Below are 15,341 nucleotides of genomic sequence, written 5' to 3'. Positions count from 1 at the left end.
GTTAGATAATTTTTTTAGGAAACGTATGTATGTCGTATATCGTCATTATCAAGTCGTACAAATGATCGATCTATTTCTAACAATGTCTATGTAAAACAAAAGCGTGTATAACTGCATTACTGGATACAAAGTAAACAAGTTTCATCAAATCATAGTAATTGCTAAGCTTTCTGCACTTGAGATCCCCCTTTGAAGTCCGACACGAGACAGGTGCATGCCTATGACACCGGAAATTGTTAAACAAACATTGACCACGCGCCGAGTCAACAGGTGGCTGGTTACGTAATGGCGAATACACTGGCGATAGTCATAGTGGATAATTATTTTAATGCATGGGAATAAAATATTTCTGACAAAGTAAGATTAGTTTTGCATAACACACGATATTGGGAATTGTTTAAAATGCAAGCGACTTTGTAGATGTTGCCGGTATTTGAAAATATGATGCATAAGTATAAAGTGTAATTGTTTGAATGTTAATCATTAATAATAATTGGTAGCAATATCGGGGACATCGTGGCATCATACACTGATAATGTTACTGTAGTTTTATACGCCATTTTGAAGTGATAAGATCGACGTATGGTCTGAAAACGACGTATCGTAGGATTTTGTTAAAATTTTGGCTAAAAATGAGCAATTCGACGAGTCGTCCGCATCGACGAGTCGTCGGGAAAATACGGTACATGTATTTTATTGAGCCAATCTTGAACAAAAAAAACCCATATATTTTGTTACCCTTTCTTTACCGAAATACATGTATTAAGTAAGCCTTCTGTTGTAACTTCTAAATAAATAGTTACAGGCATTTAAATATACATTGATTTTTTTTTTTTTGGGGGGGGGGGGTTCTGCTTTTTCTGTTTGACATACTTTTGAGTGGACTGCACAAGCTGGGAGTTGAAGTACCACAACATGGTGGGGGCAGGAGTGCCCTGGCCCTGACAGTGAATGGTGATGTTCTGACTAAAGTCTCGCACATACTGGGTCTCGATCTGAGATGTGATCACTGGACTCTCTGAAAAAATGAAATTAGTAATGCAGTCTGGAAAATGAAAACTGTCTCTTAAATACATATATCCTGTTAATCACTCCAGGGACGTATATATACTAACGGGATAGGCAACTCTCGCTGAAATCATGTGATATGTGACTTTGTAGGTCATTTTTAACTTCATATATCTATGATTTTACCCGATATATTGTTATAAAACCTTTAAAAAACTGCCTTAAAATTATCATAGAATTGTTATTTGTACTTTATAACCCTGATCTGATCTTAATTACGGCGGGAGTTCACAAAACCCCGAGACCCGTTTTTGCCCCATTTCCGAGAGTACGTAAAAATCGATGTTTATTTTTTTTATGTCTAAATTAGTTTACTACTTATGATTAAAAATTTACGAGAAACCTATCCCTTTTAACAAGAGGAAATAAATAATCTAATAAAAAAACATATTTTAATGGGATTAACAGAGTTCTGAAAACTTGTCAGGGCTTGCATGATAGTTATAGAAATAAACATGGCTAATGTAGAAGTTGCCTATCCTGTTAGTATATATACGTCCCTGGTCATTCATAGCCTTAATTATGAACCTACCATATACAGTGAGATTGGCATCCAAGATGACTGGTGGATAGGTCTGGCCACTGTAAGATGCCTTGCAGCGGTACAATCCTGTATCACTGGTTTCTGGACTTTTAATGGTAAGGATTCTGTGGTATCCCCCAGATAACAGGTACTTGGAGTTCTGAACAAGCTCTGTCTCCGTTCCAGCTTCAACTCTGTACCACTTTGTGCTTAAATAACTTATAGGTCTGAAAACAGATTTTTATTTCCATCATTTCCAAATTTAAACAAAACTGGTTATTGTCAAAGTTTATTTTTTCATCATTTAAAATATACTTTTAAATTTATTTGTGCTCTGTTATGTGTACATGTAAGTTGCTAAAACTTATCATAAATTATTCAAATAATCACACTTTCAAAATCAATGAAGTGTTTTATTCATACATTTTTACCTAGTGTTATTGACTCAACTGGTTTTTTTTTTAGTACTTCAAACATTTTTTGTTACCTAGCATTGACAATGCATTCAAAGTCCACTGTGTAGTCCCCCTGGTTTGCTGTTGTGTCTTTGGGACTGACTATCATTTCTGGTCCAATGTTTGATGAACCTCCTGAATCTATAAACAAGATACATTGGGAAAAGTTCAACTACCAAAATCAATAATATTAAAAAATTTCAAGTGATTATTCTTCCAGTTTTATACAGTTGGGACACCACTTGTATAAGTAGCCTAGTTCTAGAATGTTTTCACTTTGCTAAAATATCTTGTTTACAAATGATAAAAATTCCCTACCTGACACTTTTATTGTGTAAGATTGTGTGGTGCTTGTCTCTCCATTCAGCCCATTCAAAATCTCTGCTTGGTACACATGCCCATCATCACCAGTCTCAGTGTCCAGGAGCACCAGGTCTTTGGAGAGGGTCACTTGATGATTGGGGCCTTCATCCGCCATGATGTTTGAGTTCCGATGCCATTCCACAGTGGGTGGAAATGGATAAGATTTAAAAGAGGGGAGATGAATTTTAAACCCGTGTCCTCTTTGGACATTAACTGTCTCATCTTGCACTGAAGTGAGTGGGTCCAAATCTGTGAAATCATAAATATATTGTACAGTGTTCTAATTACATGTATATTATCATAGCTTACTACACAAAACAGTAACTTGTACACAGATAGATAGGACAATAAACATATTACATTATGGTATGATATACTGCTCAATAATTTGAGATATCATTAAATAACATTTAGGGTTGTATAAAAGTCCCTCTATCCACTCATTTGGTAAGATGAAATAGATGTCATGTTTAACATGTGAAAGGAAATCGAACTAAGACATAACCAAAATAAGAAAAGATATTTGGACAATAAAGGAATCCACCCCACATCTCCAATAGGAATCTATTATAATATTCATTAAACATGGATAAACATAACAGACAGTATTCAAGACCTTTCTAAAAGAAAAATACAGTCTGTGAAATATGAAAATGTGTCATGGGTGAGCGACTCCTGAAATGACAGATAAATACCTCATGCTGTGTCCCTAACAATGTGTTCTATTGATAAAATGTGAAGGTATCTATATCTGTGGTCCTGGGCTGAACTTCAGGTATTGATTTCATCAGTTATAAAATAGTCAATTCAGTTATTATCTTTAGAAAAAATACTTAAAGTATAAAAGAAAACTCAATAAAGTTTCTTCCCACAAGAGTGTGTTGTGTGTGGTACTACAAAAGCTAGGGCACTTGTGAGAAAAATAGGGTCGATGAGGGCATTTCAATAACCCTAACATAACAAGGTCCAAATAAGTCATTTCTACTAATGACAAATAAAGCACATACATGCTACATTCACTCTGCAACTGTCACTGATGATTGAGCCCAGACTGTTGGTTGCCTGACACCGATAGCTGCCTGCCTCTGTACGATTGATGCTGTACATTTTGAAGGTTCCACTCAGGCTCTCCTGGCTAACATAGGTTCCCTCCCTTAGCCAGCGGTAGGCGGGGGCGGGGTTACTGTATGACTGACAAGTCAATATCTTGACCCCTCTCTCTGCCACCGCTGATCCACACTCTGGTTCTCGAGAGAAGTACAATGGCGGTTCCTCTGAAATGAAAAATAGACTTATTCTGTACCAATGTATACAATTATATGCATTCACTTGTTGTACATGCCATTGAAGGACGGCCTGTGTTGTGCAGAACAATATCACTTCATTCACAAATATGATCAGTATCATTTTTGCTGCACAAATTTCATTCCATCAAAAATAAGTATGATATTTTACTTGCGCAGATCACCTCCTATATAGAGACCTTTCAATATACAGAATTCTCTTTATAATGAGTCAACTTTAAATCTTAATCACACTTAACTTCTACTCTCAGTAATGTGTTATCAAAAAGTATCTTTTTAAATGCAGTACAAGTACATGTATAAGCACAGAAAGCAGTTAACAACATTTATTATGTGAATACCGGTATATAGTTGATAGCTCTTTGATTTTACCACAGCAAATGCATTGACATTCATGTGAAATTTTTAAAATTTTACACCCTTCACAGCCAGATTACCTGGTACCTGGTTTCTAACCTGCTGTGAAATGTGTTTCAAGGCCAAAATGTACCGGTAATGTAAATAAAACCGTCTACATGGTCACATTAGCCCATTTCCTTTAAAATTAACAATACGTAAGCATGGGTGGTTTGTCAGGGCACTTAAAACACAGGGATTTCACTGAAGAATAGTTTATCATTAAGCCAATTTTCACTCTAGTGAAACTCTGGACTCCATAAAACTTTTGTTAGTGCAATTACTGAGCATTTAACGGCACCTCAACAGTTAGTACACATCTCTTTCACTGGGGCTTAATCTTCAAAGTCAATGTTGTGTTGATTTGTGCACATAAACTTCTTTATACGCTTACCGATTACAAATTTAAAAGCATTAGAAGATTATTAAATTCACTTTCATTCAAAAGAATGATTCCTATGCAAAAGTCTAATCCATATGCCAGCTTTTCCTTGAACACCCATACATGCAATACCCTTTAAGTGCTTTAATTTCTTTACAAAATGTTATGTATGATAGTTTTAAGACAATGAAATTTGAAGACAGGAAAAAGCATAACAATAGATGGAGATAAGTAATTACAGACAACCTGAAATTCCCTACAAAATCAAATAACTTCAGTTTCAACTTCAATTTATTACAACTAAAACACAAGTTAAGTATTCATCACAAGATTTTAGCCCAAAAAATACATTATGAATGCATTGTTTGCGAAAAGACAGAGATAAAGCCTTAGATTCATTTTCAATTTTTTTCCTCTTTTTTGTTAATGAAACAAAAATACAATTCTTATGTAAAACATGAAAAGGGATCTGTATTTTACCAAAACGGCATTCAAATGTTAAAATGTTTTCAAATTTGAAAAACAAAAGCATTGCTGTTAAGCTACCCGATAAAACTTCTTTACTCCATGGGAACATCCACCCTCAAATGGAATGTCAAGTGGAGCAAATGTTCCAAACCTTTTTTAATTTTAAACCTAAATATTACCAGGGAGCAGAAATCATATGCAATGAGTGAATGTTTAATCTATTGAATATGCAAAAGCAACTGAAAGTTCCATGCTGCATTACTGGTATATTTTTACATCCCTGTCATCTCATTACCAATAGAGTGTGGGAAATTTCCTGTTATTTTAACTATTTTCTATCTCCCTATTTTAAAATATACACATGTATCAATGGTATTACAATGTACAAACTTTATCTGAAATCTTATCTTAATATTATTATCAATAAAATATTCTATGAACCTTAGAGTGTTAAAAAAGAAATTTGAACATCACATTTAAAATGTGATCTATATCGATCTTCAAATTATTGACATACCAAGTTTTACTAAAACACATCTAATCAAAATAAATGTATATTTTCATGGCCTCTATTTTCAACACTGACTTCCAGATAGAATATTAATGTTTATTGCACCAAAAACTCTCAGTGATGTTGCTGCACCTTTTGGTACAAGGTTTGGGCTCTGAGAAAATTATCTACATTATTGGCTTAATAGAGAAAAAAATTATCATTATAAAAATGTGATTTATAATACTAATAGCATTAGGCCTTTATTAGGACAAAAAATAGCATATTGAGTATTAAAATTAAGGTTTAATTTTCTATTCTGTACATTTAGACTCTAAAACTATCAGTCCCATGTACCGTAGTATACTACAACCAGTATGGTATACACCAGGTATCAAATCCACCCATCCTCTATCTTATACCCGGTATATCGCTCACATAGTATCTAAATTGAAATCATCAAATGACATATAAATCAGATGGGAATTTTTTGCTTATTCATAAATAGGGAATAGTCCCTTTGTAAGACCCAAATAAAGAGAGCTTGTAGGACCTGACCATGCAAAGTATTGTACCAGTGTGTACCGTTGTAATATGTAGGTACTTAAAATGGAATATGAAACTTCCTTTTTGATAAAAATACACAGTTGTTAGTAAAAAAGATTTTGACATTTTAATGTTTTCTTTAGAGAAAAAGTGATTTTTTCATGAACATCATGTGTGTTATTTAGCACAAGTATAAAGGATGTACATGAGTAGATATCTGAGCCACTTTGCCTCAAGTATTTGTACTCTCTTCATTAAGTGGATACTTAACTCTTTATATGTCTTGTAATTCTACGCAATTAACTGATGGAGCAAGAAATAAAAAGCAATGTCAGTCTTTTTATCAAAGTCATTAGTTAGAACAATGCAGCAAATGTGCCTACATAATAACAACGATGAAACAAGAAAAAGAGATGATATGTGTGTGTGTGTGTGTGTGTGTGTGTGTGTGAGAGAGAGAGAGAGAGAGAGAGAGAGAGAGAGAGAGAGAGAGAGACCCTAATACAAATCCCACACTTCTTTGATGATATATGCACCTATATTTTAATATGTGAAACGAAATTATGCCTAGAAAGGTTAATTTATAAAAAGACTAAGTTCATGTAGTCTAAACATAGGGAGTCTTGATTTATTAATTTTTGAAGGTCAGACCGGGTTAATTTCAGGGGGTCAAGGTTCGAATCCCGGTCTGTCATAATTGCTACACTCCCGTTACATCTGCATGGTGCTGTGCCATCCCCTGGAACTAAGAGGTTATAACTTCTGCCAGGAGAAGAGCCTGGAGTGATCTTCTATGGCGAAGATCATTTAAATGTGGAGGAATGTGATGATCTGACCAGTTCAAATACCAGCCAATTCATTATTTCTCTCATCTCATTACACATGTTATAAACTTTTTATCTGCGTTCCTAAGATACTTTTTCAAATTAGTCTATAATTATTCAATGATATAATAAAATGCATATTCTTCATTAATGTAATCTTTTCATTTATCAAACAATGGAACATAAATAAACAAAAATCTGGGCAGTAGTATGTATACAGGTATTGAGATGTATATCAAATAGGCCTATTTTATATACTGCAGTAGGGCCTGATATAATGTACATACACATGCGTTTTTATAATGATTTTCATATCAAAGAAAACTAGGCTCATTTCTTTTAACCATAATAACATCAAATAGCAGAAAGATACAAAACATATCCAATACATTGATCAAAAATGATACCTACCACTTTTCACACATTGTAAATAAACGGCAATCCACAGGACAAATTGAAGGTTGGCCGCACGTTTCTTTTCCATTTTCACTTTTAGACCAAAACTTTTGACTTCATATTCGAAACTCTTATAAATCAAATTTAAAAACATACATCCATAAAAGAAAAATCACCGGAATAGTTTCTCCACCGGTTGGAATGAATGTAATCGGAAGTTCGCGTCGGCCATATTGATGCGACAAATGACAATGTTGTTACCTTTTCACTTTTCACAAAGAAAGATCCAAAAAACAAAGCTAAAGTACTCCAGAAATTAAGACATTAATATTGGTCCAGAATAATAATTTACCGCGTGGAAAAAATAATGAAATAATACAGCGTCGTTTGATACAGGTAAATATTGATTTTTCGATAGGTAAGTTTTGATACTCTTGCACTAATTGTCGGTCCATGTGATCACAACAAATGATGTGATTGGCTGATGGAATCAAAAGTGAGGAGTGCTTGATTGGGTCAAATGGTGACTCAGAGACGGTCTGGGTGGAATTTGTGTGGTTTGCCCACACATATAAATTTATTGCTGTCTTACACATTTGCTTATAAGAAAGTTTGTACTGTATATTAAAAACAACTTATTTCTTTTTAATCAAGCTCCATAATACCTGTGTTACATGCAAACCATTTCATTAAAAGTCTGACCCAAATTAACACAATTTTAAAAAGTCTTTAAAAAAATCTACGATGATTCAGATTGTCATTCTTATATCATTAAAATTGCTGAATTTTCTATTGCGATACATCAGTATATTGATTTATCTCGTAAATTAATCATTAAATAATCTTGCGATATTTTTTTTTACATGAATTATTTTTTTATATTATCAAACTAAAGAATTTGTTCTTTCATTTTGTATTAAAATAAATTGGCGGCCAACTACAATTTAAGTTATAAGTTAAACAATAAAGAATTGCTGCACTTATAAACAATAATTATTGCATTTTATACTGGCTATAAAGTAAATCGATCCATGGTGACCAAATATATTCATTTGTATATGTATATTCATTTTGAAAGAACTGTTAATCTAGATAGTAACGTTGCAGTTGTCAAAATCAAATCAAAGGCATTATAGCGAATTCTTTGACAAAATCTATTTCTTTACAGATAGTTTAATCTGTTAATGATATTCACCTTCATATGAGGTATTATTGATATTTATGTATCACAGCACCGGGTCTAAAATTGTTTAATAAATAAATTAATCAGATGTTGATAATCATCTACATACAATATTATATAAATTTAATTTATAAACTTATAATACTGAATATAATTATGTAATCAAACAGCCTTGAGGAACTATACGTTGTAAGGTTCAATGACCTGGGTGCCTAATATTAATGTACAGTTTGAGTAGGATTTGCATTATACGACACTAGTACTGTTGTACATAAATATATGCACATGTCACCATAATAAATATATTTACTTACTAACCTTATTCTTGTCAATGTAGCATTTTATGTATTTTAAAATAATTCTTATGCGAAACAATGACAGCCTTTTTTAATGCTGTGTTTTCGATCCCTAATTAACGTCAAGCCGCAACGAAAAATAGCAAAGTTCCTTCTTTTACTGAAAATTTATTTTTAACTAAAAAAAAAAAAGGCAATCAACATAATTGTACTACCATATATTCACTTTTAAAATTCCAAACAAGGTCAGTATTGCTCTCAGCGGATAGGAATATAAAAAGACGGAATAAATTCATTATACATGTAATATGTTGATGTACACTAATCTATATTATGAAACTGGTTCTTACAGATTATGTATAAGAATTATCTTATATTTTTGAAATTCAGTAGAAACGTTAAATAAGTGTTTTTATTTTATATTATCAAATATTTTTTTATGATCTGATAATATATACTATGTCACTTTACCAACCCTTTAAACTTTAAAAAAAAAAAAGGGGGGGGGGATGCTATAAAGGCATTTAAGCTCGGGTGTGGGATACGAAAATTGCACAACAATTTGAAAGTGAAAATACGACATCGGACATGTGTCAATTTTCTGGAAGCCTTATTTTTCTTTTTCTGTCAGTCTGTGATTAATGAAAATAAGTATCTTTTTTCTACACAATGACAAAAGTTGCAGATGAATCTGATGAATAATTAAAATTAGACAATAATGGCTAATGAAGATCAAATCGAGGAACTTGAGGCTCTAAGGTCCATATTTGAAAACGAATTTACTGGTAAGATTACTGCTATGTACCCGTTGTAACTTTTGATGTTTCCTAGCTACTTGTGAGGTGTTCTGAGTATATATAGAATGTCTGATTTTGAATTAATTTAAATCTTTCTCCGAGTCATGAAGGTGCAAAAGCTTTCTGAATCTGTACAGTTGTTTGACCAGTTCCGAATAGGGTATAGATTTGGAGGTGGTGTAAATGTTCCTGGGTGTTATTTTTAGATCTAATTTTTTGGCCGATATACACCATATCCCTGCTGATATAAATGCAATATTACTGTATTTAATTTTTTTTAAATAAAATTTTATTCTAACAAATTACGTGGGAAGCCATTTTACCAGTTGCGAATAAGCCGATGGGTTCCGAATAACATAACTGTTCCTATACATATGAAATGTAGATAAAAAAAGTTTCGGTCCTAAAACTATTGATTGAACCTGTTGAATAACAGGTTTAATGCAAACATCTCAGTTATTGGTATTTTCTTAACAATACAGTTTGATTTGCACGGAAATGACACACAAAATCACCGTAACAATAATTTAGCCTGGTTTCTAACACCTTGTCGGAATACAGTCTCAGCCCCTCCACTTATCATTATTGTGGTACAATATGATTTATTTAAGACGGAGAAAGACATTTAATGAATTTCAGAAGTATTTGTTTCAATCAATATCTTCATTAAATCCTAAAACAGAGGGAAACAAATTGGGTATTCGAAACTCGTAAAATGACGGCTAAATAAAATTCTGCTTCCATTTGCGTTTTTATTTTATTTTTTATCCTGTTTGCTTTTGGGTATGTTAGAATACATACTAAACCTTCATTTAAAAAAAGAAATCTTGTTACAAGTAAAAATTTAAGGCACCGACAGACGATTGTACGTGCATATTAGCGTTCCAATGACCTGGATTTATTACAAAGCGAAAGTAGGTCGACTAATCTAAGACCGATATCAAATACATGTATGACCGCAAAAATGAAACTACAGCAGAATTCAAACAAGCATTAATACGTGTTTATATTAAAGGTATTGATTTTTTCCCACATTTTTTATTTCATTAATTTTTTGCTATTTAACTTCTTAACTATTCGAAACTGGTCAAAATTCGGAACTGGTCAAACGACTGTATATGGTGCTAAGTGGACGAGAGTCATTGGCTTCCCATGGATGGGGCAGCAGACCATCACAGGTTAAATCTCAGCCTGTACCCAATTTCAGCTACAGTGACAATGTAGATAAAGTGCTTTTTCTAAGGGCACAACACAAACAAGATTACATCAATTGACCATGGTGGGGTTTGAACCAGTGACCACTGAGCCGAATTGTTCTCCACTTAAACTGTCTGAAACCTCTCTTAATTTTGGTTACTTATACCAACTTTTATTGTCATAAACCACATGTCATTTAAAATCTTCACCTCTTGAGCTGTTAGTCATGGGTTTGAAATGGACTAGAATTATCATAATTATAAGAAACTTTTAAATGCATTTTTGGGTCAAAATTGTACAGTTAAGATTTATTACATTTTATATCTGCTGTACTGTCATCCATTTAAAAATGTCACATTCCACCTAAAATTTCGTAAAATTCATCTAAATTAATGTAATTTTTTAAAATATACATATCATGTCTTATCTGTTTCTTTTATTTTTGCATGAAATGAATTCTAAGATACATGTATAATTTATATACATGTACATTTTTGATATTTCAGATATTTCAAAAGATCCACCATGTTTTATGATAAAACTGCAGGATGTTCAGATAAACGGTAAGATATAGTACAGTGCATGTATTTAAATGTCAAAATTATTACCATTCTCTTAATTCATACATTTTTTTTCAATATCTTTTCAATTATATACATGTATTTGATAGGTGCAATTAGTCTGAAGTTTACATTACCAACAGAATACCCAGATATTTCACCAGTTATAGAGATACCAATAAGGAACCAAGTGTTGTCTGCAAAGAACCACAGACAACTCATGGGATTTTTACAGGAAAAAGTCAGAATGCTTCAGTATTGCATATAAATTGATATCAGAATGTAATGAAGTGTAAACTTTAAAATTCCAGAACAGATCTGAAATGCAAACTACAGATATGTTTTATCTTAAGCAATTAAGTTTCTTTCAAAGTGTGAAGAGTCACTTGGAATGGGGATGATTTTTTCTGTGATGGATGCAGCACAACAGTGGATAAATGAGAATGTTTCCCCAGACACTTCTGAACAACCCCGTGATAACAAGGTTAAGTGTAGTCTTTTTTTTTGTATACTGCTTACAATGCATGTCTGCTCAAGACATTCATTATCTACATATATTCTAGGAGTTGGATAAAGAAGAGAAAATTGACTCAGATCTTAAACCAATCAAATTTGAAGAACCCAAGCTGACAGGAGGAAGATGGCAGTATGTCATAGGACTTGTGGTAAACCATTGATTTATATGTACATATACATTCAATTTGTTTATTTGTACACATCCTCAGGATATCAGTATGACCATATTGAATATTTACAAATAAAATGTATTTCTACTCTATGACACCAATATTGTTCCCTAAATCTGATGAAAAATTGCACTTTTTGTAACCATCACATAATTCTGTATTGTTGAAATTAACTGGCTATAACCATTCATATGCCCTACCATTTCACGAGGCAATCACTATCCAAATTCATGTTTTCTAATGATAATACGAGTCACAAATTAAATATTACAAATACATGGAATGATATATATGGGCTGCATTAAAAAATAAATTTGATGATTTATGTTTAGATATCGGTAGTTTAAAGATGGAATAGCTATTTCTAAAAATTATAGCCCTCTATATCTGTATTATTTTATATAAATCCAAGTCATTTACGATTTAGACTGACAGAATGTTTACAAAACATTTTAGGGTAAGCCCTCAGCTGGGAAGTCCACTTTCTTCAATGCAGCAACGACCCTGGATTTAGCTAAAACTGGGGCACACCCATTCACCACTATAGAGCCAAATATAGGGAAGGCTTTCTTTTCTGTCCCATGTCCTTGTAGCAATCTGACAGTCAGGTGTGATGCAGGCAAGGAATATAATACACCTTTTTTTCATAGATTTGAAGTCATACAAGAAAAATGTGATAGATTTACATGTAGGATAATCTTACATGCTACAAACCCTTTGTCTATCTCAAAAATTTGAATATGTGCTGCTTTTTGAATACTTATTTTTGTACAACATTTTTCTTATCTTTAAGTTATTCTGCTTTATTGCTGATCTCCATTAAGACTATGAACAATGTTATTTTCAGCAAATGGTCATGACTTCAAAGGACAAAGATATCTACCAGTGCTGTTAAAAGACGTTGCTGGGTTAGTTCCTGGTGCATGGGAGGGCAAAGGTAGAGGCAACAGGTAACCCAAGTTATTTAGAAAACTGTTGAAATGAAAAACTAGTTCTTGTACTGTACATGTACAATTAATACTCCAAACCTTTAATAATATTATTCTCAGACTTAAAAATCATTTTACTTGTAGTTTGTAATAAAGTAATTAGTTCAAATAATTTTGTTTATTTAAAAATACTGATCTTTTGAAATGATGTATGACGACAAAGAAAAGTTAAATCTATTATATGGTGATATCAAAATACCTGTTTGTATTACAGATTTCTGAACGATTTACTGGATGCTGATGTTTTGATCCACATCGTAGATGCTTCAGGTACAACCAATGAGAAAGGTGAAGAAACTGTAGACTATGACCCTGCTAATGATGTACAATGGTTGAAAGAGGAACTACAGTAAGTAAACTTGCTGTTCTTGGTTAACAAATATGTTAAGAGTTATTCCCCTTGTCTTGCATTTTGATTATTTTGTTGCAGTCAATGGATATATCAAAATGTGTGGGCCAAATGGGAAAATATTGTTAAAAGACCTCAGAAACTGGTAGACATGTTTACAGGATACCATGCCAACAAAGCCACTATTTATGCAGCCCTACGTAATGCAGGGGTCACTGAGAGGTATGTACAGAACATGAAGCAGGTTATTTAATAGTAGGTACATGTAAGTGTATTGTAGTTCATTTATGGTTTATCTCTTGAAAAAATAATGTTCTTTAGATTTAGTACATTTTTATAAATGTGATGAATTGGAGTAAAACCATGTGTTATGAGAGAGAGAGAGAGAGAGAGAGAGAGAGAGAGAGAGAGAGAGAGAGAGAGAGAGAGAGATCCACATGTTCAAACTTAATCCCACACTCATTTATTCAAGAAAGAAAGATTATTGGAGAGAGTTACTTTTATACTCAGACTTAAAATGTTTATTATATAGTGAGTTGTCAAAGATAAAGACATGGGATGACAAGGTTCTACATCGGATAGTGGACTGTTTTCTCAACATACGGTTTCCTATTCTGTTGGTTCTAAATAAAGCAGATAAGGAGACTGCCACAGATATCATCACAAGGTATAGATGTTATATTGATATTGTTAACTGAATACATGGCCACACTCTCTTTTATAAATGTTTTGAAATTAAACCATAGAATGCTTTAGAATCAGTATGATTAATAAAGAGAATTCTCTGTATTACTAGGATTGCTTCTGTATATCATTTCATCAAACTCTTTCATTGTCTTCTTATGACAAATTCATTCTGAGTTTTATTCAGACTTTCAGCTGAATTTGGTGATAATTACACTATTCCTGTGAGCGCAGAGAGAGAATGCTTTCTTCAGAAGATGGAAAAGGAGGGATGTATCAAATACAATAGAGGAAGTGATTCTTTTGACATTTTAGACTGTCCGTCTTTCATTTTTACTGATCTTAAAAAAGTTGAAAGTAGTATTTTGAAGAGGTAGGTCTTTACTTGAATATATTCAATAGCTACCCCATTTCCTCATAATTCTTTGAAAAAACAAAAAAATTCATTATTGTATTTTTTGTTCAATGGTTAAAAATGAGCATACAATTTTATTCTCATGAAAACCTTTACCTGATTGTTAACTTTTTTAATGGTTTAGGTATGGTAGTACAAATATCCACAATGCTTTGTGTCAGGCTGTCAGTTTAAGAGAACCAGTTTATGCCTTTCCTGTACATTGCCTGGATACTCTTCAATCAGTCGGTAAATCTCACGTGGAGAAGAGCCAGATTCTGCGTGATTGTATCATGTTAAAACCAGGAACCAATGTGGAGGAATTCCACTCTGTTCTATGTCATTACCCAGTCAGTCTGTTGTCAGGAGATTTTGTGAGAGCAGAGGTAAACTGGAATTTCGATTTGAGTATTAGCTCTTTTAATAGAAATATTATGAAATATAAAATGAGGAAAGAATATAAACCACTTTAGACAGAGTAATACTTTATACAAGGCTATTTTGACCTACTTGTCAATCTGAAAATTTGGATTTGAGAAAAAAGCTAGCGCCATTTGGCAAAAATAACAAGCTATGAAGTTAATGCTGTATACAGTACATGTATTGTGATATTGATTTTAGAACAATCAAAGAGGTCATGAATTAAAAAGTTAAATCTTCATTTCAGACAGTAAATACAGATGGGTCAAAGAGACCAATGAAGAAAGATGAAGTCCTTAACAATTCTAATAATATAATAAAGATAATGACTACCAAAAGAAGTTCATAGTTTATAAGAATGATCAGGGAGAAAGTTTTTATTGAGAGAGAAAGCTGGAGAAATGCCAAATTTATCATACATGTACGGATGTTATTTATTCTAAAATTCTTGAATTTGATGTAATTTATATTTTTATGTTGAAAATAAAAGTCTGTTAAAGCAAGAAGTCCTGATATTGTCATTTGTGTTTCTGGACAATGGAAGTAAATTGTGTGCATTCTTACTTGATGC

At 32.7% G+C, this 15,341-nt stretch overlaps 2 protein-coding genes across 3 annotated transcripts in view; one reads left to right on the top strand and one right to left on the bottom strand.

The window, feature by feature from the left end:
• LOC105342949 (protein sidekick-2) overlaps window positions 1-7,693 on the bottom strand; it is a 28,461-nt gene extending 20,768 nt beyond the window's left edge. For both annotated transcript variants that reach the window (XM_034459009.2, XM_034459010.2), the window contains exons 1-6: window positions 7,231-7,693; window positions 3,417-3,683; window positions 2,365-2,658; window positions 2,079-2,187; window positions 1,601-1,818; window positions 874-1,018 (exon numbers count right to left, since the gene is read on the bottom strand). In XM_034459009.2, the coding sequence (XP_034314900.2) occupies window positions 874-1,018; window positions 1,601-1,818; window positions 2,079-2,187; window positions 2,365-2,658; window positions 3,417-3,683; window positions 7,231-7,369 (1,172 nt within the window). In that variant the 5' untranslated portion in view covers window positions 7,370-7,693. The remainder of the gene's footprint in view (window positions 1-873; window positions 1,019-1,600; window positions 1,819-2,078; window positions 2,188-2,364; window positions 2,659-3,416; window positions 3,684-7,230) is intronic.
• A 1,564-nt stretch (window positions 7,694-9,257) lies between these two features.
• On the top strand, window positions 9,258-15,276 carry LOC105347205 (uncharacterized). The gene is made up of 13 exons (XM_034459008.2): window positions 9,258-9,479; window positions 11,195-11,251; window positions 11,359-11,489; window positions 11,622-11,732; window positions 11,812-11,913; window positions 12,391-12,553; window positions 12,782-12,884; window positions 13,138-13,272; window positions 13,354-13,494; window positions 13,805-13,939; window positions 14,144-14,329; window positions 14,496-14,736; window positions 15,018-15,276. The coding sequence occupies exons 1-13, from the start codon at window positions 9,413-9,415 to the stop codon at window positions 15,117-15,119; spliced, it is 1,674 nt and encodes a 557-aa protein (XP_034314899.2). The 5' UTR covers window positions 9,258-9,412; the 3' UTR covers window positions 15,120-15,276.
• Window positions 15,277-15,341: the final 65 nt, after the last annotated feature.

The sequence above is a fragment of the Magallana gigas genome, chromosome 7 (assembly GCF_963853765.1).
Source record: "Magallana gigas chromosome 7, xbMagGiga1.1, whole genome shotgun sequence".
Classification (NCBI taxonomy): Eukaryota; Metazoa; Mollusca; class Bivalvia; order Ostreida; family Ostreidae; genus Magallana; species Magallana gigas.
The sequence above is the reverse complement of the archived record's forward strand: the minus strand, read 5'-3'. Positions and strand labels throughout refer to the sequence as shown.